This window comes from Diospyros lotus, chromosome 15 (genome assembly GCF_014633365.1).
Source record: "Diospyros lotus cultivar Yz01 chromosome 15, ASM1463336v1, whole genome shotgun sequence".
Taxonomy (NCBI): Eukaryota; Viridiplantae; Streptophyta; class Magnoliopsida; order Ericales; family Ebenaceae; genus Diospyros; species Diospyros lotus.
Genome location: NC_068352.1, coordinates 6,886,924 through 6,912,235, shown reverse-complemented (window position 1 = coordinate 6,912,235; position 25,312 = coordinate 6,886,924). Strand labels below are relative to the sequence as shown.

The 25,312-nt window shown below is 36.3% G+C and overlaps 1 protein-coding gene across 1 annotated transcript in view; it reads right to left on the bottom strand.

Annotated features, from left to right (window-relative positions):
* LOC127791850 (uridine kinase-like protein 3) overlaps window positions 1-22,664 on the bottom strand; it is a 42,663-nt gene extending 19,999 nt beyond the window's left edge. The window contains exons 1-6 of the mRNA XM_052321985.1: window positions 22,498-22,664; window positions 19,836-20,013; window positions 17,107-17,198; window positions 10,295-10,364; window positions 9,562-9,680; window positions 8,882-8,978 (exon numbers count right to left, since the gene is read on the bottom strand). Coding sequence (XP_052177945.1) covers window positions 8,882-8,978; window positions 9,562-9,680; window positions 10,295-10,364; window positions 17,107-17,198; window positions 19,836-19,995 — 538 coding nt within the window. The 5' untranslated portion in view covers window positions 19,996-20,013; window positions 22,498-22,664. The remainder of the gene's footprint in view (window positions 1-8,881; window positions 8,979-9,561; window positions 9,681-10,294; window positions 10,365-17,106; window positions 17,199-19,835; window positions 20,014-22,497) is intronic.
* Between the last annotated feature and the right edge of the window lie 2,648 nt (window positions 22,665-25,312).

Genomic DNA, 25,312 nt, shown 5'->3' with positions numbered 1-25,312 from the left:
AAGGGTACACACAGACCCCAAGTATTGACTTTTTTGAGACTTTCTCTCCTATTTCTCATCTTACCTTTGTTCATGTGCTTGTGTTTGTGGCGGTCAATCTCAATTAACCCATGTATCAATTGGATGGAAAGAATGCATTTCTTTATGGTGACTTGACCGAAGAGGCTTATATGGAGCAACCACCTAGATTTGTTGCTCCGAGGGAGACTCATCTAGTATGTAAATTGAAGAAAGCTATTTATGGTTTGAAGCAAAGTCCCAGAGCTTGGTTTGACAAATTCAATCAAGTAGTTTTTGCTCCAGGATTTAGACGAAGTCAAGCTAATCATTCAGTTTTTGTGCGACATAGTTCATCTGGCATTGTGATACTTATTGTATATGTTAATGATATACTGTTATCAGGCAGTGATATAACTAGCACTCCAGAAACCATGAAATACTTGCAGCAACAATTTGTTACAAAAGTCCTAGGTCAATTGAGGTATTTTCTTGGTATCGAGGTTACTCGTGGTAAACAAGGTGTTGTGTTATCTCAAAGAATGTATTCTAGAGATCTTTTACAAGAAACAAGCCTACTAGGGGCAGAACCAGCAACAATTCCTATGGAACTAAACTTGACTTGTGGAAGGAAGATGAAGACCTTGAGAACAGTACAAAATACAGACGACTAGTTGGGAAACTTATTTATCTAACAGTGACTAGGCCAGATATTGTGCATGCCATGGGGTTAATTAGTTAGTTTATGGAAAAACCTAATAAGTGTCACTGGGAAGCTGTTTGCAATAGTTTGAGATATCAGTGTTCTAAAATGCGCTAGGCGCTAGTCGGGCGTCAGATTGGAGCCTAGCGCCTAAGACGCCTAGGAAGGGCCTAGGCAGACTACTTTTTTTTTTTAGTTTTTAATATAATTTAATGTTATTTTCAGATAAATTAAAGTTAAAAAGATAAATAAAACTTATATATATGTATAAACATAAACAGATAAATATATAAATAGATTTATTAATATACTGTTTATATATATAAACAGATAAATATATAAACAGATCAGTTTATATAGAAACTTATATATATATATATATAAACTGGGATGGCTAGGGCGGAGAATGGCTAGGGCAGAGAAAGAACAACGGAGATGGAGCCTGAGTCAGTGAGGATGCGCCGGCAAGGATGGAGCTTGACGGCGGCGATGGCGTAAAGGCAGTGAGGAGGTCGCGATGGAGTTGGAGGCAGCAATGAGGTACCAGCGGCGTTCAAGCAATGGTGGCCTTGGGTTAGAGAAAGGGGAGACGACTAAGATATAAGCAAAAAATTAGGCGTCCCAAGCAGTGCCTAGCCGCCTGGGCTGCCTAGGCGCCATCGTCAGCCAATTAATCGGGTCGACGCCTAGGGGGGCCGACTAGGCCAAATTCGCAGTGGTCGCGTAGGCCGATTTTTAGAACACTATGAGACATTAAAAAAAATCCAAGAAAAGGATTGTGGCTCAAAAAGAACAAACATATGGATTTAATTGGTTTTGTCAGATGCTAAATATGCTGGTGACAAGGGTGATAGAAAACCTGATGGTAATCAAAATGACCAACTGCTAGAAATATGCTCAAATTAAGGAAGATTTAGCCTTGATCCTAGAATATTCTAGGATTTATGTTTTGTGTAAATATAGTAAGTCAAAGATGTTGTTAGGATGCTGTCAATATTTAGTTTATTTCCTTCCTTTTTTGTTCATAATCCTCTCTTTAAAAGAGGATGTTGTTCTTGCTTATTGTAATCAATCAAGCTATATGGTCTTTGATTATTTCTAAGATGGTATCAAAGCCAGGTTAAATCTCAGCCATCCATTACCCTAGGCCCTACCCGAGGTCGTCTTCTCTCCATCGTCAACCACCAGATCGTTTCAGGAAGGTGACGACCACTTCAATTGGGTCGGTTGTGTTTGCTTCAACCACTGATTGCTTGCGGCCTCTCTGCCTTGACCGCCTACTACATGCTTCAACCAACGATTGCTCGCGGCTTCTCTGCCTTGACCACCAACTGCTTGCTGGGATCTTACATCGGCAGCCATCTCCCAGATCTTGGTAACCCAGTGTTTTCTTCTTGTTTTTTCCCACTCCCAAGTGATAAGTTATGTCGGAAGTTACTTCTGAAACTACCCTAAACCTTGCCACTGCCATCCAAACAAAAATTCCAGCAACCCAGCCAAACCATTCTAGCACCCATTTTGTCCTAATCTCCACCATTCTTTTAAATGGTGATAATTTTCTTCGCTGGTCTCAATCTGTTCGGATGTATATCCACGGGCAAGGAAAAATTGGCTACATCACGAGAGACAAGAAGGAACCTACAATGGATGACCCAGCACACTCTGTTTAGGATGCTAAAAACTCTATGGTCATGACATAGCTGGCCAATTCTATGGATGAAGATATCAGTTCCAATTATATGTGTTATCCTATTGCAAAGAAATTCTGGGATAATGTAAATCAAATGTACTCTGACCTGGGTAACCAATCACAGGTTTTTGAGTTAACTCTGAAGCTGGGAGAAATTCGGCAAGGAGATGATTCTGTTACTAAGTACTTCCATTTATTGAAGAGACTGTGGCAAGATCTTGATCTCTTCAACACTTATGAGTGAAAATCTACTGAAGATTGCAACCACCACAAGAAAATGGTTGAAGATGGTCGTATTTACAAGTTTCTTGCTGGTCTTTATATCGAGTTCGATGAGGTGCGAGGGAGGATTATTAGCCGATCTCCCATTCCTCCTATTGGTGAAGTATTTGCTGAGGTTAAAAGGGAAGAAAGTCGAAGGAGTGTCATGCTCGGCAAAAAAACTGCTGGTGAGTCGATTGAAAATTCTGCCTTGTTTACTGATTCTACTGCCTACAAGGCTACAAATTACCAGCGTAGGAGCAATGAGCAGCCTCGGGTCTGGTGTGACCATTGCAACAAACCACACCATACTCGTGAGACCTGCTGGAAAATTCATGGCAAGCCTGCCAATTCGAAGAGCAAGAGATAAGGGCAGTAACCATGGGGTCCCTACTACGAATGAGGTTGACACAGGTCCCTTCAACAAAGAGCAGATTGATCAACTCTTCAAGCTGTTACAATCCAGTTCCTCATCTGGTATTCCTAGTGTTTCCTTGGCACACACAGGTAGAAAATCTAAAGCTCTTTCTTATCTACATTCCTCTCCATGGGTTATTGACTCCGGAGCCTCCGATCAAATGACTAGTTCTCCTTATTTATTTAATGCCTATTATCCTTGCTTTGGCAATAAAAAAATCAGAATTGTCGATGGTAGTTTTTCATCTATTGCAAGAAAAGGACTTATTAAACTAACTGAGAAAATTAATCTCAATTCTATCCTTCATGTTCCTAACTTGGCTTGCAATCTTTTGTCTGTTAATAAACTTTGCAAAGATTCTAACTGTCATGTTACTTTTTTTGAATCCCATTGTGAATTTCAGGACCAGAACTTGGGGACGATGATTGGGCGTGCTAGGATGATTGAAGGTCTTTACTACTTTGATGAAATTTCTTCTGGTAATAAAAAAGCTGAGGGCTTTAGTAGTACTAGTTCAATTCCTGTTCAAGACACAATTATGCTATGGCATCTTAGACTAGAACATCCTAGTTTTGCCTATATGAAACGTTTATTTCCTGAATTATTTAAAGGAATGGATTGTTCTTCTTTTCAATGTGAAAGTTGCATCTTGGCAAAAAATCATCGTTCTACATATTTACCAAAACCCTACCAAGCATCCAAACCTTTTTATATAATTCATAGTGATGTTTGGGGTCCATCTAAAATTTCTACTCTATCTAGAAAAAAATGGTATGTTTCCTTTATAGACGATCATACTTGTTTGTGATGGGTTTATTTGATGCACAAAAAATCTGAAGTGGAATATTTATTCAAAAACTTTTACACTATGATTAAAAACCAATTTCAAACCAAAATTGATATTTTACACTCTGACAATGGCACCGAGTATTTCAATGAGCACTTGGGGGATTTTTTGAAAACCAAAGGTATTCGCCACCAATCTACTTGTTGTCATACTCCTCAACAAAATGGTATTGTTGAACGTAAAAATAAGCATTTACTCGAAGTAGCACATGCCATCATGTTTTCTATGCATATTCTAAAATACTTATGGGGTGAAGCTGTTTTGACAGCATCCTATTTAATAAACAAGATGTCTACTAAAGTATTAAAGTACCAAACACCCCTTGATGCCTAAAAGACTTTTTTCCCAACACTAGATTACATTCGGACCTCCCTATCAAAATTTTCGGCTGTACTGTGTATGTTCATATACCTACTCAATTTCGCTCAAAACTTGATCCTCGGGCTGTCAAATGTGTTTTCTTGGGCTATACCTCTCAAAAAAAAAGGCTATAAGTGTCATGATCCACTCACAAAAAGATCTACGTGAGTATGAATGTCTCCTTTGTTGAAAACAAACCCTATTTTTCCAAAAAATTCCTTCAGGGGAGAAACATGAAGATGAAGACAATTTTTGGGATGTTTATGTCCCTCTTCCAAACGCAATTTGTCCTACTCAGGAATCACATGTTTCTGATAATGGTCACTTAGAAGACTCTGGTTCTTTGATGCCAAGTAAAGGGGCAGGGGGAGAATTAGTACAAACTAATCATCATGATCTAAATTCTGAACTTCAGGTTTATACAAGGAAGAGATTTCATCAAATAAACAAAGACTTGAATGTTAATTCTACACAAAACCAGTCTGAAAACCCGAGAAATGGCACTGTAAGTTTAGGAAATCCCACTTCAACATTTAGTCCACCTCCTTCCACTTTACCTAATAGTTCTCAAGTTGATTCTTTAACTATTTCCAATCATTTACCTACTATTTCTGATCTTGATGTTCCTATAGCAATTAAGAAAGGTGTCAGAAGTTGCACTAAATATCCTATTGCTAAATATCTCTCAAAACACAGACTATCAAAGAATCATAAGGCTTTCACATTTAGGATTTCACACTTGTTTGTGCCAAGGAATATACAGGAAGCTTTGGATGGTCGAAACTGTAAATTAGCAATTATAGAGGAGATGAATGCTCTAAGTAGAAGTGGCACCTAGGAGATAGTGAACCTGCCCAAAGACAAAAAAGTAGTAGGGTGTAAATGGGTGTTTACAATAAAATGTAAGGCGGACGGGAGTGTTGATAGGTACAAAGCCAGACTGGTGGCTAAAGGCTTCACCTGGACTTATGGGATTGATTATCAAGAGACCTTTGCTCCTGTTGCAAAAATAAACTCTATCAGAGTCCTATTATCTCTTGTAGTAAACTCAGATTGGCCTCTACACCAACTTGATGTCAAAAATGCGTTTCTTAATGGTGATCTTGAAGAGGAGGTTTTCATGAGTTTGCCACCGGGATTCGAAAATAAACTTGGGAGTGACAAAGTATGTAGACTGAAGAAATCCTTGTATGGTCTCAAACAGTCCCCAAGATGATGGTTTAAACGCTTTGGAAAGGCAATTACCAGTTATGGCTTCCTTCAAAGTCAGGCAGATCACACTATATTTTATAAACACTCAAAAAATGGTAAAGTTGAGTCAATACGCGACCTAACATTGCTTTTGTAGTAAGTATGGTGAGTCAATTCATGCACTCACCAGGGCCAGAGTATTTTGAAGCAATCTACAGAATCCTAAGATATCTGAAAGGGATTCTTGGAAGAGGCTTACTGTTCAAGAAACATGGCCACCTACAAGTTGAGATCTACACTGATGCAGATTGGGAAGGAAGTGTTAATGATAGGAGATCTACTTCAGGTTACTGTTCTTTTGTTGGGGCAAACCTAGTCACCTAGCAAAGCAAAAAACAAAATGTGATGGCTAGAAGTAGGGCATAAGCAGAGTTCAGAGCTGTTGCTCATGAAATTTGTGAGGGAATGTGGATCAAAAGGATACTTGAAGAACTGAAGTTTCCTCAGTCGAAACCGATAAAAGTCTATTGTGACAACAAGGCTGTGAGGGAATGTGGATCAAAAGGATACTTGAAGAAATGAAGTTTCCTCAGTCAAAACCGATAAAAGTCTATTGTGACAACAAGGCTTCCACCTCTATTGCTCATAATCCGGTGTTACATGATCATACAAAACATATAGAAGTGGACAAACATTTCATCAAGGAGAAGCTCGATGCTGGAATAATATGCATGCCATATCTTCCAACAACTGAACAAATTGCTAATGTTCTAACTAAGGGTCTTCACAAGAAACAATTTGATAAACGTATTTGCAATCTAGCTATGGAAGACATCTACAAGCCAGCTTGAGGGGGAGTTCTGGAAATATGCTCAAATTAAGGAAGATTTGGCCTTGATCCTAGAATTTTCCAGGATTTATGTTTTATGTAAATATTATGTAAATATAGTAAGTCAAAGATGTTGTTAGGATGCTGTCAATAATTAGTTTATTTCCTTCCTTTTTTGTTCATAATCCTCTCTTTAAAAGAGGATGTTGTTCTTGCTTATTGTAATCAATCAAGCTATATGGTCTTTGATTATTTCTAAGATGATCCCACCAAGCTCAAGTATTGGAAATGTTGCTAACTAGGGGTCCAACACCGACCAATTAGGAACCACCTCTTAAGCATTTCAAAGGTAAGATTTCCACATTCATATGTGCTCAATTCCCTCAATAAGCTTGTCGTTACCAATGGTGGGACCCACTCTCACATTGGGATCTATGTTAGTCATGGATATCCAATTTTCTAGTGATGACAATTGGTTTAGTAGGAAACACACACTCCAAACAATAATGCTTGTTAAGTATTCAGCTAGTTTTCTCTCATTTCTTTCCATAGGAGATAACAGCCTACATACAGAATCCTTGGATATTCGCACAATAAAGGTGGACAATTCCTAATGATTAAACTACAAGTCACAAAATAGTCAAAGCAAATAAAAAATGGACAACTCCTGAAGACAGCTAGAAGTCCCAAATATTCATATCGAATTCCTAATACAAGTCTAGCTAGAAGACTCTAGGAGAAAGCAACAACTAAGACTTAATGAAATCAGAAACCATAAGTAATAAGACACTAGGAAATATGTATTGGCTTGTCAACACTCCTGCATTTAAAACATGATAGATCTTCATTAATATTCCTTAGGTATACTTGGTGCTTAACATGTCAGAGAAGCTTGTATTATTGCTTTATTTACTTGGGGTTTGAATCCTTCATAAAAGTTATGTCTATAAAGTTTCTTCTAGATAAAGACGTAACTTGTGAGCATCTAAAGACCATCAGAAAATAATTAAGTTTAGAAATGAAGAATTATGTGTAATTCTTTCTCATTTTATTGAGAATAGTGCTTTACAATATATAGAGGAGATTGTCTTATCTAAATACAGACATAGCTAAAAAGGGAAGAACAAATAAAAGGAAATACAACATCAGAAAGATCTGTCAAAGAAAAGTCAAAAGAATCTCTTCCTAATTTCTAGCTATTTTTTAAACTTAGTGTAGAACATCTAGGAATAATTTCAGGAATCTTTAACAAGAACCATATCTAGTCTACCCCTCCAAATGTTGTCATTTATAATAGTGGAACCAAGAAAATGGCCCTTTTGCCTATTTGGACAAGGTGGATGATAATTGCTGCATCTTGATTCCATTTTCAAGGTTAACTTCGCTAGAAGAGACCGTCAGATGTATCATAGTTTCTGATTTTGATTTAAACAAGATTTGAAATTTTTTATTTCAATTTTAGAATTTCAAGTGTTCTAAAAATCGGCCTAGGCGGCCCAGGCAGTGCCTAGCTGCCTGGGATGCCTAATTTTTGTATTTAAATTTTACCTTTCGTCGATTCCGAAGCCTCTTTTACTCCTCTCAGCCATCGCCCTCTCATAATCCTCTCAACCCAAGGCCGTCGCTGCCTCAACGCCACTAGTACCTCCTCGCTACCTTGAGCTCCATCGCGATCTCCTCACCGCCTCTACGCTGTCAAGCTCCATCCTTGCTACCGCGTCCTCGCTGCGTCAATGCCACCACCGCCGCTTTCAAGATCCATCTCTGCTTCCGCTTCCGACCCCCCTCCCCCCCCCCCCCCCCACCGACTCTCTCTCTCTCTCTCGCTCGCGCGCGCTGGCGCTGTTGGGTCTCTCTCTCTCGCGCGCTGTTGGGTGTTAGTATTAGGGTTTATTATGTTATTTAATTTTTTTTATTTATATGTTAGATATATATATATATATTTTTTCCTTTTTATTTATATGTTAAATGTGTTAGATATATATATTTTTCTATTTCTATTTATATGTTAGATATATATATATTTTCTTTTCTATTTATTTATTAGATATTTTTTTTTCTATTTATATGTTAGATATATATCTAATATATATATTAGATATATATATTTTCATACCACTTTTAACTTTGATTTAATTAAAAATAACATCAAGTTACATCATAAAATTGAAAAATATAAAAAAAATTCAACAGTTTTTCAAGGCCTGCCTAGACGCCCTAGGCCCTAGGCCCTAGCCTGGCACCCGACTAGCGCCTAGCGCATTTTAGAACACTGATAATCATATCACTGTTTAACATGATAGGAAAAGTTCAAAGCCAATTTAGCAAAAACTGTGAAATTGGGCATACAATTGACCAGGATGTGAAAGTACTTAGAAAATGTTATCAAAGCCATAAGAGATAATTTAATCAGCTGTACAATTCATGTTTCCACAACCAAAATCCCTTATTGCAAATCTGCATGTTACCTCATATCTAGAATCCATCTGTAAAACTTGCCTCAACAAGCATCCACATTTGGCCATGTGAAGTGAAATTCAGTTAACAAAAACAAGGTACCTAAGCATGGAAGGGGAATGGAGAACCTGTATCAACAAATATCTTCATATTCATCAGATCTCGGACTCGAGGATCATGGAAAATCAGTATGCCTTCCAAGATTATCACATCTGAAGGATTCACCTGCCAGGATTTACAAGTATACATAATTAGCAGTGGAACTAACACCAAAGAAGATAATCAATACTTGAGATTCTATTCACAAACTAAGAAACAGTTTTTTTTTTTTTTCTTTTTTCCTTCTTTTGTTTCCTTTCTTTTGACAGGTGAAAGCTCGCTGAAGGAACTGGAACAACTTGAGGACTAGTAATATAGGTGCTTAACAATGTTGTCAAATAACAAGAATTAGGTAGTAAGTATATATGGCATCATCAATGTAAAATAATAGAAAAAATGAGAATCGCAACTTGAGGCCCAATAAACATATGTATGTAAGTGATATATATATATATATAAATTAACAATCTAATTCAGCAACATTTGCTTCGAATGGTGAAAATATAAATAGGAAGTACAACCTATAAATTCATTGAAGCTAGTAAATTGAAGAACATGATTTTTAAAAAGAAGATAACAATTTTAAAATATAACAAGCAAGGAGTAAAGGAAGAAGCTACTCTGTGAACCTATTCAAAATTCAAAAGATCAGATCATTTATATATTCAAAATCAATTGGTCCTTATGATCCATGTTTAAATAATTTTACCCTTCGAGCTGGGAACACATTATTCTTGTAACTCTTGGAATCATACTTTGGAATATCTACTGCTTGCCAATGCTTCAACTTCTCCATTGCACTTAATAATTGCTCAGTGTCAAATGCATCTGATGACACAAAGATTTACATATTTAAAGAAAAAATAATACCAGCATTCAAATGAAAACTTCCAACAGGGAAATTGTTAAAAGCATTTCTTTTCAGCTGATGAATAAGCTACAAGTATTTGCAATACAGTACGACACTCATAACAAAGTGGCAAGTTAGTGGTTCAGAAATGATAATCCCTGGAGCTTCAAGATGGAAAGCATCCACTACACTATATCCAGTCCTCATGTTCTGAAGAAATGGTTTAACAAGATAATTAAGAAAAAGGAATTAACATTGGAAGCAAAAAGTACACAGAAACTTCAATGGAGAATTTTGGATGCTGAAGGTCATAACTTACTGAAAGGAGCACATAAGCTAAACAAAAGTTATTTGGCATAGGTCAATAGCCCTCATATCATAGCACAATGTGGCAGAAAATAAAACAATCAAACATTGTGATTATGAACAGCATGGCAATAATTACATTTGTATATTGTCATGAGTTCATGTTCTGCACAAACAACATAAAGCAATAATTTTCTCGGAGTTAAAAGTAACTGATAAATAACTTAACAATTTCAAGTAAACAGTACCAAATAATGATGTATTTAAGTTCAAGGAATGAACAAACCAGGGTGGTCAAAGTTGTATTCATGAACCCTTGTTAGTTCCTCTGGTGTCAAATTGTGATAAAAGGAATCCTGCCAAATTATTCATAGAAAATTATTTATTTGCAAGAAAAAAATAGACCACCTAATCAAATTAAACAGATGTACAGTGTAAATTTTAGCAGGAAATTCATGTTACTGCTGATGAACTTCATTATGTAGCCCTACAAACAAACTTAAGCCAAGCAACCCACATAAAATTTAAAAACTTATGCAAGCTGATGAGAAACCAACAATATGAATTCAGCACTGCTAACTGGCATTTGTGTTCTAATGCAATAATGATAAGAAAAAACTTGAGATCTTTCTAATAGAGATATGTTATTGTTCTAGGAAGGTAAAGCTTTTGAATGTAGAAGAAAGAACACAATTCTTGAAACACTGCATATTATTTATTAATTCTTCAATGCTTTTGCATGACAATATCAGACTTAATATTGAACTACCTGGTTGGATCTTTCCAAAACAGAAAGTACAAGTACAATAAAATAGAAACGAAAAATGTTGGGGAGGGAGGGTGGGGGGGGGAGGGGAAGAATTAAGATCAAATTCAGATCCTAGAAATCAAACTTACTTTAGAAGGTAACCAAAAAATATAGCCAAAGTCAGAATTTTTTAGAACAAGAATCATCCAAAATGGAAAACTTCCTATTTCAAGACCCTAACCAATGGAATTCATCGAAAGCCATTGTAATTCACTGTTTTGTTAAGTCATCTTGAATTGACCTTTTGAGTTTCGAATCCATTTTGAGCATGCCTACCAAATGACCAATTATATTAAGCTTGGTTTCAATGGCAGTCAGCCTTGTTTTGATGCCAATGCTCCCAAAGGTCATCTTCAATATGTCCTGCATATTGCTCCCTTTTCTAGAATAACTCATTCTCAAGTAAAAGGCACGTGCATGGTTATAGGTGCTTGGATCTTAGGGATGGTGTTGTGTTGCTTTTGTCTGCAATTGTTGCAAAACCATCCTATTTCATGGGGGAAAGAATAATCTTCATGTTGTCTTTGCCTATGTGCACTATATTTGGATCAAATTACCACATCTACCTATGCAGTACATGCAAGCTTCCATCTTCACCATGTTGGATATGGCCTCATCCTTATCGTGTCTACTCTATCAACCCCTTCACTCCAACATCTCCAATCCAACCTATGCTATAGGAGAAGAGTGATTATGTGTTTGTAGTTGTAACTAAACCAAAATGTTTTGGATATATTCTGTGACGCCCCACTCCCATCTACGGGTGTCACGAGTGAATAATCAACTGAATTGTTCACCCATCAACCAGATTCGGAAGGATTGCACTATGTTTCAACAAGAAACATCCTAGGTGGGCACTAGGCTTCGTCTTTTCCTTCACTCCACTCGAGGAGTCGGTTTCGAGATTTCGAAAAACATCGCAACGGAAGGAACCCAAAACCTCAAGTGAGCGCCATCCTTCTTCAGCTCGACTAACTTGAGCCCAAGATGACTACCCCAAGCTTGGGTGATATCTAGGTTGTGTTGCTTAGTTCAGCTTTTACTCTTGAGTGAAATTTAATTTTTATTTCATTTGCTCAAAACTCCTTAGCTTGCACGTTTTTCGAGAAAAACCCATTCATTCATTTTCTCTTCAGAAAACATCCAAGATCTCCTAGGTTTCCAAAATATTGGCCTATTTTCCCACGCCTAAGGGAAGTTCCCCACATATCTATATTTTTCCAAAACATAGAATTTTTCGCCGAAATTGCCCAAAAATCCCTTACTTTAGCCACCATACATCACATGAAAGGCTTCATACACATTAAACCAAAATGAAATACAAACTTAACTTTACATCACAAACCAAAATACATAGACTACACCACTTTAGTCCTCCATGCTCATAGCCATTAACCTTCCAAAATACCTACAAAGAGGTCCAAAATGACCTTATGAGCCATTGCTCAGTAAGGGTGCAATGCAAAGTAAATGAAAACATAAGTAGTTATGTAATGCAAAATGTAATGCATAACAAGGGTAGTCATCCTTGCCTTCACAACCTTTCAAGGTGAAGGCTTCAACCAACCCCTTTTTCCACTCCTAGTCCTCCTTATGGCCATAGGTTCACTAGATCACATACAAAATGCATAATGCTTGCAACTACATGGAAACTCATAAAATATCACTTACAAAGCATGCAAGACCATCACCCATGGGGTCATCCCTTACCTTATCTCCTCTAGATCTTCAACAAACTTTAGCTTTCAAGACCCTTTGCTTTCAACCCTTAAAAAAATAATTTTTTTATCATTAAAAGCTTTCTTGAAGACTAGAAAATAAAAGAAACAAGAAGACTTTCCTTGCTTTTACTTAGAATCAATTAGATTAAGAGCTTACCTCTTCTTGCTCTTTACTTCTTCCTCTCTTCTTCTTCTTCAAAAATTCACTCTTGGCCAAAGAAGTTTGGCCTTCTTCTCCTTCTTCCTTTTTATATTACCTCTCTTTTCCATTCCAAGACTTAATCCAAGCCCTTGGATCTTGATGGGTTGGGAGAACAAATCCTAGCCCTCCATTACAAGCACAATCCATGTGCTTTGGGAGGCTTAATCTCATCCATTGATCTAATAAGATTTAATCTCCACCCTTGGAAGAAGCACAATCCTTGTCTTCATGGAAGATTCCATCTTGGCCCTTGATTCTTACCCAAGAATGATCTCTACCATCCATTCTAATCATTTAAAATTAATTTCCATTTATGTTGGCAATCCATGCCAACTTTCAAGACTCATTTGTGGCCCTTAGATCAATTCCCATTCCAAGACCAAATCTAATCCATTGGATCCATCTTGAATTTCCAATTTCTCCCCATTTATTTTAAGGAGACTATTTTCATGCCATTATCTTGAAAGACTAATTTCTATTTAAATCTCATTTATTTAATTCTTCCCATTTTCCACGATAAATGCATGACCATTTTCTATTTTCTTTTGCATTTTCTTTATTCAACATAATGATGGCCTTCATTAAATGCTTGAGAGACACTTTTTTTTCCTTTTTGAATTAATTTTAATTCCACATTCTTCCTTCAGAAGATCTTGACAAGTGTCTCAACCACACTTAATTAGCAAATTTCTTATTTCTATAATTTATCTTCATCTCCTTGCATAAGACTTTGCCAAGAGTCACAATCCACCCTTACTTGGCTCCAAATCTTAAATCTTGGCCATCCTTTAATTTCTCCATAATTCAGACAAAAATAAATTTTTTCCATTCTCTTGGACAAGAGCTTGCCAAGTGTCACTCCTAGACACAAACTTGGCCTCCAAGCTTCAATCCAAGTCATTCATGTGTCACCACCACACTTATTCACAATTTTAGGGAAAAATAAATTACTTTCTCACTAAATGAATTATAATTATTTTTCCCTCTTCAATAATTTAATTCCCTCATGGAATTATACTCAAATTTCCAAATTGCCCTTCTTAAGGCATCTTAAATTTATACACCCCTATTTCTCCAATTAAGGTAAATTTGGAAAAATTCTCCTGCCTTCAATCTCAAACTTAACTCATTTAATACTCACACAACACAAGATGTTACACTATCCAAATTTACCAAAATGCCCCTCTCCTAGGGCACCATTATTCTCATATACCCACTTCTTCCTCAGGGGCACTTTTGGAAGTTTCAAACATCCTTATTTTATAACACCAATAACACAGGGTGTTACACATTCTCTCACCACTTCCCCCACCAATGAACATATCCAAACTCGCTGGTGGACAGTTTAGCAAATTGTGAAGATATTGTGTTGTTGAATCTCCTCTCTCCAGGTCATGTGCACCAGCTATCGGACAACTAGGGACAGCCTTTTGTCTTAATGAGTCTACTCTGCAGGATCACCTTTCTCATAATTTTCTATTTGAAGGCAGTGACCACCCCACCTCCTCATTCATGCATTGCTAGATTGACAACTTCATTATATGAGCAGCAATTGAAATGATGAACTAGTTGACTGCATAAAAAAACACTTCATCTCAGGCAAAGGCTCAAGGGTTACATAGCCATACATTACGTTCCTTGCATGTTGCTTGCCTCTAGGCAATTTGGTCATGCTTTGCAAATAGGTGGAGTTAAAAATTCTGGTTGGTGATGTTCAAACACTTAAATAAGCTTAATTGCAATTTAACTCCTGCAACCGGTTAATGATTTCTTGCAAGGCATGAATTGGGAGAATGACCATATATTGTGTGTTGGTCCTTTGCAATTTAACTCCTGCAACCAGTTAATGATTTCTTGCAAGGCATGAATTGGGAGAATGACCATATATTGTGTGTTGGTCCATAGTCCATCCACAGTCACAATAACTGCTTTCCATCTCTGGCAAGTGTTGCAAGTAAATAATAGTAAGAACTTGAAGAATACTCATGAATAATTTTGCACCTTGTCTTCATCTTTGGCACTGCTGAAACAGCATCTGATTATCAGGCCTTTATCAACTGCTTTATATGACCCATGACCATATCTTGCACCTGTGCTACCTTAAATGTGAAAAACATAATTGCTCCCACCAGGAAAAAAGTGCTACGCTTGAGTTTGTATCCTACTAGCTTCACAATTTTTTCTTTCTTGATGCCAGTTATTTGAAGAACCACTTGACTTCTTTCAGCTAATCAAGAAAATCTTTGACACCCAATTGGTCATCAAAAGATGGAAGGTTCATCCTCATCTTGAAGTTGGCATAGTTACTAGTTTGGCTTTCTTCTCTCAGACCATCATATAGTCATCCTCTAGATTTCTTAATCTATGGAATTACCATCATAGGTGGGGCAGTTGAATGGATATGATTAGGTTTGACTTATTCTAACATCTATTTGCTGCCTTGTTCCACATCCCTGACATGCTTCAACCATTGGTGGGGTGGTTGTTGGCATTAGAACTCAAGAACAACAGCAAGTTTTGAATCTCTTTCAATTGCTGTTGTTTCTTGAATTCAATTGTATTTAAAAAGGAGGGGAAGTCAATGAAAGGATTAAGAAAAAATTCCTTCAAGGTTGAGTTCCTTAAACTCAAAGATTGATGAGTTCCCTCCAACGAGCTCTTGTTTGCAGTTATCTATAAAGAGAAAAAATAGGTTGTAGAGGTAGGAAAACTCAAAAACACAATCTTTCGATTAACCTTTTCTCAAAGTTCAAGTACATCATCCTACAAATCGATCACAAACTCAATACTGTAACAACATCCTATAAGTTATCAATCCCTAAATGATAAGATATTAGTTAATTTATTTTTTTATCTTATTTCATTATAATTTATCAAGTTTAGAGTTATAGTTGGTTTAGGTTTTAGATGGTTATCATTATCTTTTAGTAGGTTTTATCTTTCATTTTACCTTTTGTTGATTATAGTTAGGATATGATTTCATAATTGGATTTGCTTCTAAATAGGCATACAATGTATTCAGAAAATCCATGCCTTCGATTATTTGAATACAAGTAATATTGTCTGCCTTGAACTCTCTCTTCTCTCTTTATTCTTGCTTCTTCTACTTCTTCTTCTCTTCTTTTTTCCCCTACTTTCTTCTCAAATCTCTAATCTCTCTTTGATTTTCTGTGAACTTTTGCATTGTTCTGCATCACCAAGCTTCTCAGGGTAAGGTTCCACTATGTTGTTATGTTATGTTGTGGGCCATTGGATCAAGACAAAGGAATACCTTGTTCTGATATCATAAAAATAAATAATAGATATCATTTTAGTAGAAAGTATGTTAAGAAATGCTCTACAGAATGCACGACTCTTCAATCAAGACAAAGGAATACCTTTTCCTGATACACATAATGCGTATAAAAATTAGATATCATTTTAGTAGGAAGTATGTTAAGCAACACTCTACAGAATGAAGGACTCTTGAATCCATAAGAAAGATCACAAAATTTCTTGAAAAATGAAATCTTATAAATTCTTCAATACTTCTGTATGAAGATTACAACCATGAATATAAGATTATGTAGTTGGACCTTTTGAAAGTAGAAAATACAACAAAATATAAAATTTACAAGAAATAGAAATTTTTTAATACAGACCAAGATCTAGAAAGCCAAAGGAAACTTCTCAAAAAAAAAAAAAAAATCTAGCCAAAATTCAAGCTATTTGGCCAAAAAAAAAATCCTAAAACAAGAAATAAGAATCACATAAAAAATGGCAAACTTCTTATTTTGAGACCCAAAAGAAAGAATTTGACCTACACTATTGGGATTCAGTGCTATAGGTGAGTATTATTCCTTGGATCATCTAGAATTAACTTACAAACTTTCAATCAATTTTAAGCATGACTATTAAATGACACTTTTACCCCTAAACCAAGTTTCGACATTGGTTGGCCTCATTTCAATTTTGCTTTTCCCAAAAACTCATCTTCTGTGTTTCCTATATCACCTTATGCACACAATTTAAATTGTTCAATTAATGACAAGCATGATGTTCGAGGATAATCCAACTTAGCCATTGGATGATAGCTTTTGAAGGTGTACAGAACAAATGGGAAGAAGGGATCAATGACTTTCCAGCGGCCTCATGAATGCATGCTGACTGAGCGAAGTGTGTAAAAAGGGAGCTCGCAGCGAGACTCAATGAAATAGATGAATACTGAAATCTGGAAGTCCACACTTCATAATTTCCACAAGTTAAATTGGAGAGAAAATTAATCAGAAAAAAAGCTCAAAAACATCATAGGCATAACACAAAAAAGGAGGGCATCAAGGTCCAAGCTAGTATAAGTTTATCTAATTGCCCAAGTAAGAAAGAGATACCTGGTTAACAAGTACAACACGCTGATCATGAAGCTGTTCAATAATCATGTCACAAACTGTAGTCTTTCCTGATGCTGCTCCTCCAGCAACGCCTTTACCACAGCAAGTTCAATGGAAACAGCCTTAATTAAAACAGGAAAGAAAAGAATATCTAGATATGAATAAAAATATAAACAAGACCTTTATTCCCTCACAAGGCAATATAATTTATTAGCAAGGATTTGATCATGCTCTTTTGAGCTGCTATTCATATTCTAGAGTTTTTTGTTTTTTAAATTTTATGCTTATTTATAAAAAAAAATTAAAAAGTGAAACTCTAACCAATGTTATTCCAACAATAAAACTCTCATGTTACATCAAACCATGTCAAACATATATAAAAAAAGAAAAAGGAAAAAAACCACTGAAGTTGTTTCTGTATTTTGAGCAAAAACCACAATTTCAGTTTCCAACAAAAACCACAACTTTGGTTTTTGGCTCAAAGGTAAAAACAGCAAATTGATTGTGTTAGGCAATCAAGTGAATATGATTTGACACAAAGGGTTTTTTGTTGGGAATAAGTTAGTTTTTGTTTGTCAAATTTTTTGAAAATAAGCTTGAATTAAATTAAAAAAGAGAACTCCATACTCTTGATGCCTGTGACTTCTGGAGAGTTTTGATGCAGTTTTTCAATTCCACATTGAGTTTAACCATTCCTGCTCTCTCTTTCATTTTTACCAAGGTCAAAGAATGACAAAATGATGCATGTTTATTGCAAGTCTTGGACTTTGACTGGTATTTTGTTTCTGCTACAGATTTCTATATAAACATTGATCCCACCAGTTAAAATTCTCATTTTGGAGTGTTAACTGAGCCTGTTTGTATTTCCACAGAAATTAAAACCTTATTCTTAGACTGCTTTTGGAAAATAAAAGCCATCTTATTCCACAGAGGTACTTAGTATGTGTCACTGTTAGCCACCTCGCTGTGACAGTCAAAGTTTGTCCTTTCATCTTGTCCCATAAAATTAAAGGTTCTTAAGACTGTCTTCAAAATGTAATTTGCTGATAAGAGACTGTTTAAGACATCTGTTTACTTCTTTCAGGAAAATATCATTCAAATAGTTGGAAACCTTACATTACACAATGTAGAAGACCACAACCCCTAAGAACTAGCAAAGAAGCCCTAAACACCTCTCTAACCTTCCAAACAAGGAGACTTCCTGCAATGACCAAAATCCCTATAATCCCCAAAAAGGAAAATCATTTTCTTTCTTTTTCTCTTTTTTTCCATTTTTTTTTTTTTTTAATATAACTAGCTCCAAAGCAAAAACTGCCCTGTGCCAATACCAAAAACTGTAAATCTTCCTTTTTCCAGGCTACAATGATAGACTAGAAACGACATCTGTTATGTCAATGACACTAAAGGGATATTAAATGAATGGAATTGGGATAAGGATGGAAGGTAATGAAAAGAGCCCACTTTGAGGTTCCCTATGAAATGAGGCATGGAAGGGAGCCACTATGAAGAAGTTACAAGAGTTATGAAGGAAGCTTCAAGCTCATATTGGTCATGGGTTGAGAATGGGAATTGAACTTTATGAGATCTAATCTCCCATTGTTCCTCAGTAGCTCAGTGGTAGAGCGGTTGACTGTTAACTGATTGATTGTATGTTCAAATCCTACTTGGGGAGATCTCTAATCCTCTGAGCTATAGGCCCCACCCCATCTCCACTGGATCTGATCCCGGGAGCACCCACAAAAAAAGGAACTAGTCCTCTCTCCAACCATTTCGAGTTAAGAAGATATGAAAGCATTTTTATCTCTATAAGAACGATGCATTCTGAGGTGTGAAGTGGGAAAGAAGGGATGTCATGGTTTGGGTTTTGAATAAAATGACCCACAAAGCTCTCTTGCTTTATGTTTTAATTCAGCCCCATAGTTTCTTTAGTTTTACCTCACATATTTTCACTTTGACAATCCCCACCCTCTTTTAAACAACTACTGTTCTTCAATAGCAACGCAAGATTCCAAGGAATTTGCTAAAGCCTTCACATGATCTTCATCAACCACTTTGCAAGAATCCTCTTTGCAGGTCTAAGCATTAACTCCTAGATGCATCCACACATCATTAACTAATAGCATGGTCAATGTCATTGATCAAAGACAAATACGAGAATCCAACTTTTAAGCCCAACCTTAGCTTTTCCTGTAACAGATCAATGGGCCTTCTATATGCAATTCATTCTAAACCAACAGCTCCTAAAAGTGTTTTCCATTCATTGGCGCAATAATTCAATTGGCAACATGCAACTGAAACTTAAAGCCAAGCAGGTGAGAATTCACACACACTAACCTAACCCAACCTAAACCAACTCAAGTTAAGCATCCACACTCGGCATAAAAAGGACTTAGACTAGCTTCGTGGATCCAATCACCTAAAAAAAAAAAAAATTGTCACAGCTGTCCTCCATAAATCAGCTTACAATGAATCACAAGAAAGCTCCATAGTGTCATACTTCTGTTCACAGTAGGTCCATTATGAAACAAAGTCTATAAGCCATCTTTGACCTCTATAAGGTCAACGGAATAGACTAGCATCTCAATTTCCAAATTTCTAGCTCAAAAGGTGACTTAAAGTTCAAAACAAGAAATTTATTATGCAATGTGATGAACATTGAACAGCATGGATGTAATCACAACAAGAAATATAAGGAAATAGAACATAACATCTCATATGCCTGCACTTACCAATGACAAAAGGTTGTTTATGCATATGTTCAGCTTCTGAAGTTGTCGGTTGATCCACCTGTAAAGTTCTTTGCTTCAATCCATCCAAGTGAAATCCAGAAAAATGAACCCCTGATGAAGCTTCTATCAAATCAATAACTGATTTAGAATCAGAACCCATGGATGAACCCTCCTACCCCTGCATGTTTGAAGAGAAAAGGTCGTTGCTTAAGTCATATATAAGCAAGAAGAGTGAATGAGAATACGGGAATCCAATATGCACAGTAGACTTAATTTGATACTGTGGAGAGTAGCAGCAGAGGCTTTACCTACTAAATAAGAATTAGAGAAGAGATTTACAATCAGAAATGATAAGAGCTACTTATGTGAGAAGGAACTGGAATCCTCCCTCCATTTATTTGCCTACTGTGATGTGGCTAGAGCAGTCTGGTTTCCCTTCTCAGGGTTACAATCAGATCAATGAATATTTGATGACGCTAAAGGCTGGATGACTCTAATTCTAAACCCTCACAGAGTTCAAATTAAGGCAGAAAGGATCAGAACAGATGGCTTATCTTTTGGCAATCATCTTTTTCTTTCGGCAAGCAAAATATGTATAGGGAAAGGAAGATCTTACAGAAACACAGCGCAAAATGGAACCAAGCTAGGATCTTTTGTCAATCATCATGGAATAAATTTGGGCTAAGAGAAATCAAATTAGACTGCATCAAGAAAATTGTCAAGTTCCTGTCCTCCTTCAAGATATAGCCTCATCCTGGACTGAACATAATCTCATAGCAAATGAAAAGGGGAAAGAAATTTCAAAGAATAGAAATCACAGCATTAGTCAAGCAAAATAGTTCCCTCCCAGTCAAGGGCACCTCAAAATAAACGTGATGCAGGTTTTACAGACAGTAAACTGTATGGAGGTACTGTGGTTAGAGATAATTCTGGATTAGTTCAGTGCACAAACTCCTCTCTCCAGGACTTATCCTCCCCTCTAGCTGCTGAACTAGAAATAGTAAGCAAAGCACTAACTCTAGTAAACAACAGAGTTTAGCAGGAGGTGATTCTAGAAACTGATTCTCTAACCTTAGTGCATCATGCTAGAGCCTCAAACCAGGAGCTCCAACAGTTCATTCATAGGCCACTCATGGATAAGATTGTTACTTCAAAGGAATCCACAATGGTCAATCATGCAGATTCATAAAGAAGCCAACTCAGTGGCTCACTCATTGGCAGAATGGGCTAATACAACTGACATTGCTACCTCTCTCCCTCCAGAAAACCTCCCTTCTTAAATAGAGAAGCTTTGCAGGAAACAACAAGAAGGCTACCCTCATCAGGCACTCAACTCCTCCTCCTCAGCCAGAAATGGTAGTTTCCAGAATTGTATTCCTCTTTCCCCTGTTTCTTAATGGATTTACCCAGTCAGAAAAAAAAAAAAAAAAATGGCGGCCAACAACTCACAAGAATGCCGGAATCCTTTGAAAAACTAACATTCATGTTCTTCTATCTATTAAATTCACATATTAAAAAGAACTATATCTTTTCACAGTCACTACAGCAGTTAACCATAAGAAGATATTGGCATTAGGTATGCCAGCATTTATCTGTCTATGTTAAAAGATAAAACTTGATCGGATTCAGGAAGAATCTATGAATTTGCTTCGGTGGGTTGATAATATGATACAGAAATAATTCCTCCCCTGAAATGTACATAAATCAAGTCACATGCGTAATAAATTTGCAATGCTGTTGTAATGTGCTTATGGTGTAATTCCACAAATGGGTCACTCAAACCCAATAGTATTAAGGATCACACAGAGAAAATCATCTAGTGTTTGTGGTGTAGTTCTGAATCTCGATCATGGTATCTTTCAATTCTGATTCAATACTTGTTAAGACAGCCAATAAACAGAATTGTCACTCAATACTAGAAAGCATTTTCAGATTGGAGAAACCCCTTCACAGGAGAAAGAGAAAACAGCAGAACAACAGTATTCACTTCATCTATCTTTGATCTTTTAAAATTACTATCTGAAACTTCTACTTGATAGCGTTCATCCAAGTTCAACTCGAAGGCAATTAATTCAGAGCTATTACAGACAGATCCGTGTTTTGGGGAATATGATTTGAAGCAATAACAAGAATATTTCCAGTGGAACATCTGTGCCACTTATAAACCGAGGGGATAATAGTATTATGGTTACCATTCTCTTTTAACTCTAGATATATCACCAACGGAGCATGGGGCCAGCCAATACCATATATCATCTCCTTCTGATCAAGCCCAGGCAAGAAGCACAAATTACTCTTAAGCATCACTCAGCTAGTAAATTCTATATTTTATGGATTGTCATTCTTGTAGAGCAGAGGATTAAATGATTGCCTGGGCTTAAAATCAAAGAGACTGAATATAGGAATAATCTCCGCAATGTACAATGAGACACAATCACGATTTTTTCCATTCATATAACTACAAAATTCAGATCCAAGGGGTACAAAACTTGACGATCATATTTCACAGCAGATAACGTACAATCATATCTCAGAAGAGATTAAGAAATGCAGATGATCACCAAGAATGCAGCACCGGATATAGACATCAAATGCAGATTACATCACAAACACACATATAACTACACATCTATATAGAATCAAAGCAGATTCCTGGACATACCTTGCGATTCTGCTCTGAGAATTGGAGAATTAAGAAGAAGAAATAGTATCTTCCGGGACCTGAGAGAGAAGGAGCGCTTACAAGCCTTCATGTGCTCTACGGAGGAGCAAATTTATAAGCAAGGGCGGGGGGGTTTGCGGATTCTGGTCTATTTGATGGCCCCCGGAGTTCGACTTAATTACGTTGGATGGGACATTTCTATTCACGACATCTTCCACCCGCCCCGTGGCACAGTGAAACTGAAATGGTCGAATCGCACTATGCAATATAACAATATAACAATTGGAGGGGTTTTATTATTATTATTATTATTATTATTTAGAATAATATAATAATATAACAACAAGGTAAAATAAATATTTTTTATTTTTATTTTTTAATTAATTTAATTGATTGATAATAAATGTATTGTATTTTAAAATAATTAATTAAATTATTTAACTATTAAAAATAAAATATAATAAATATGCATTATTTAAAAATAAATTATATTTTTGTATTTTAATTATTACTAATAACAATTAATAGTGCCCTTCCTTTTGATCGAAACATTAAACAGTACAAACCAATGAGAAGGAGAGAGGGATTTGATAGAGGATACACGTAGGCACCGACTCAATGTGGGCCCAGCTGACATAACCTTGTCGGATGGATTCTCTTGCAAACATAATACATAGAATAATTGGACTGACGCTCTCTAAATTTTGTGAAATTACACTAGGTATTCTCAGTTTTTGGAAATTACAGAAATTTTCTTTCACTTTATTAAACCCATTCCTTTTCTCCTGTCCGTTATCTTAAACTTTTGAAAATATCCAAAATACAATTCAAATTTAAACAATTTTTCTTTGTCTCTTCCTCCATTGTTTCCTCAAACCAATTTCTTTTTCTTATCTTTTCCAACAACAACATTATTTAGCCTTTATATATGCTACAAGACTTATAGAAATTGATGATAACTTCTCTTTATTGTGCCATTTTTAAAAATTCACAATAGTCTATTAATTCATTATTATTGTCAAACTATAACAATTAAATTTATTTATCTTGGGATCAGTCAAATTAGAGTTCAACCGATGATGATGAAGTCCAAGGTACCATGGGAATTGAGCTGAAACTATCGTTCAAGAGGGTAGAGACATCGGAAGACTTGAAAAGAGTCTTCGGGAGAAGCTCATGGCTTCGGCTCCTAATGGATCTGCAACTAAAGAGATAGTTAAAAGACATGAAGATTTTCCCCACCTAGACCCTCCGATACTTGAGTTAGATAATGTAATCCATGATAATTATGTAAAAAATATGCAGATGCGTATATGATTTGTGTCTTGAGGAGTTTTTCGATATCCTGAAAAGTAGTATAAGGTAAAGGTTTTTTTGGTGAGTATTAGAGTAAGAAATGGTAGGGGTCCAAAAGATTCAAAAAGATCTATTTCCCATGGAAAAGGAAAATATTTATAAACGATTGGTGGGGTCCATAGATGAGACCTTAGACTTTTTTTCGAAAGATGTTTGGGTGAGATTGAAAGGCCTTGAGGAATCTTCAGGATGAAAATACCCTGATAAATGTCTTTGGGTGGTCCTGAAAAACTCTTAAGGGCTACCGAGTAATTTGTGCCCGGGAAACTTTACGAGAGTCTTCGGGCTATGTAAATATAAAGCCAAACCATCCCATTGACATTTCGGAGGCCCTGGGGAACTCTTGCCCTGGAAACTCTCTGGGGTCTTCAGACTTCAATGGAGGACTTCTCAGAACTTTAGGAATTTTTTAGAATTTTTTAGGGCACCCCACAACAATAGCTCCCTACTCTTGCCTTGGGCTGAAAGACGAAGGGAAAAGTAAAAAAGATGAGTGCCTAATACCCAAAAATTAGAATATGGGTTATCTCAGGCTAGGCCTAAATATGCAATAAGAGATGTAAGAATACTTAATCTGTCATTACTCACTTTTATGCCATGCAAGGGCGTGCAATGGGCATCCATATATTATGTCGTCAGCGGGCGGAGTTATTGCCATTTTCGCAACTAGGAGGATGGACCTATTCTAACCTTCAAGATCGTTTAAAACTTATGAATATTGTCAGGATTTACCGATTCTCGCCGCTATCCCCAGCTTATTCATCGCTAAGGAGCCTGGGAATTTATTCTTCCAGTGTGTGCCTTTGCGGAATGCGAGATGTAACACATCTATATTTGTAAAATTTCTTTAAAAATAGTCAAACCCTAAACGGATATGGTAGTATTCTTCAAACACCCTGGTGCAATGTAAAAATGGAATAGTCCCGTTGTTGGTAATTGTTCACAGAATTGTAATTGCCTTGCGTGCACATGTACTCACATAAACATTTGCCCACATAAAAGATGATGAAATAATTGCAAAGAAAATAAACCACATTATAAGATGCAATGCTCTATTGAGAACTATGGGGCTAATAAGGGATGCTACTACTTTAATGGTCATCGGGATGATGGATCACACCTCGTTTCTTAGGTTGTCTTAAACTTGTAGATTGAAAGGAATCACTAGTACGACAGTATATGTAAAAATAAATTTTTTATCGTGTATTAGATACATGCAGCGACATATAATATACACACCATACATAGCTTGGGTATTTGAGCAACACACATATTTAACAATTGAATACATAAATAAATGCATATTTGTTGTCTAATGTAAGGTTGGGGTACAGAAATTATTTCTATACTGAGACCGTGTCCACCTCATATTGTGGTGATTCTAATATGTCCATACCTAGTATATAATAAGGTACTGTTTTGGTTACCTTTTCCCGTGCTAGACATAAAAAATATGTGC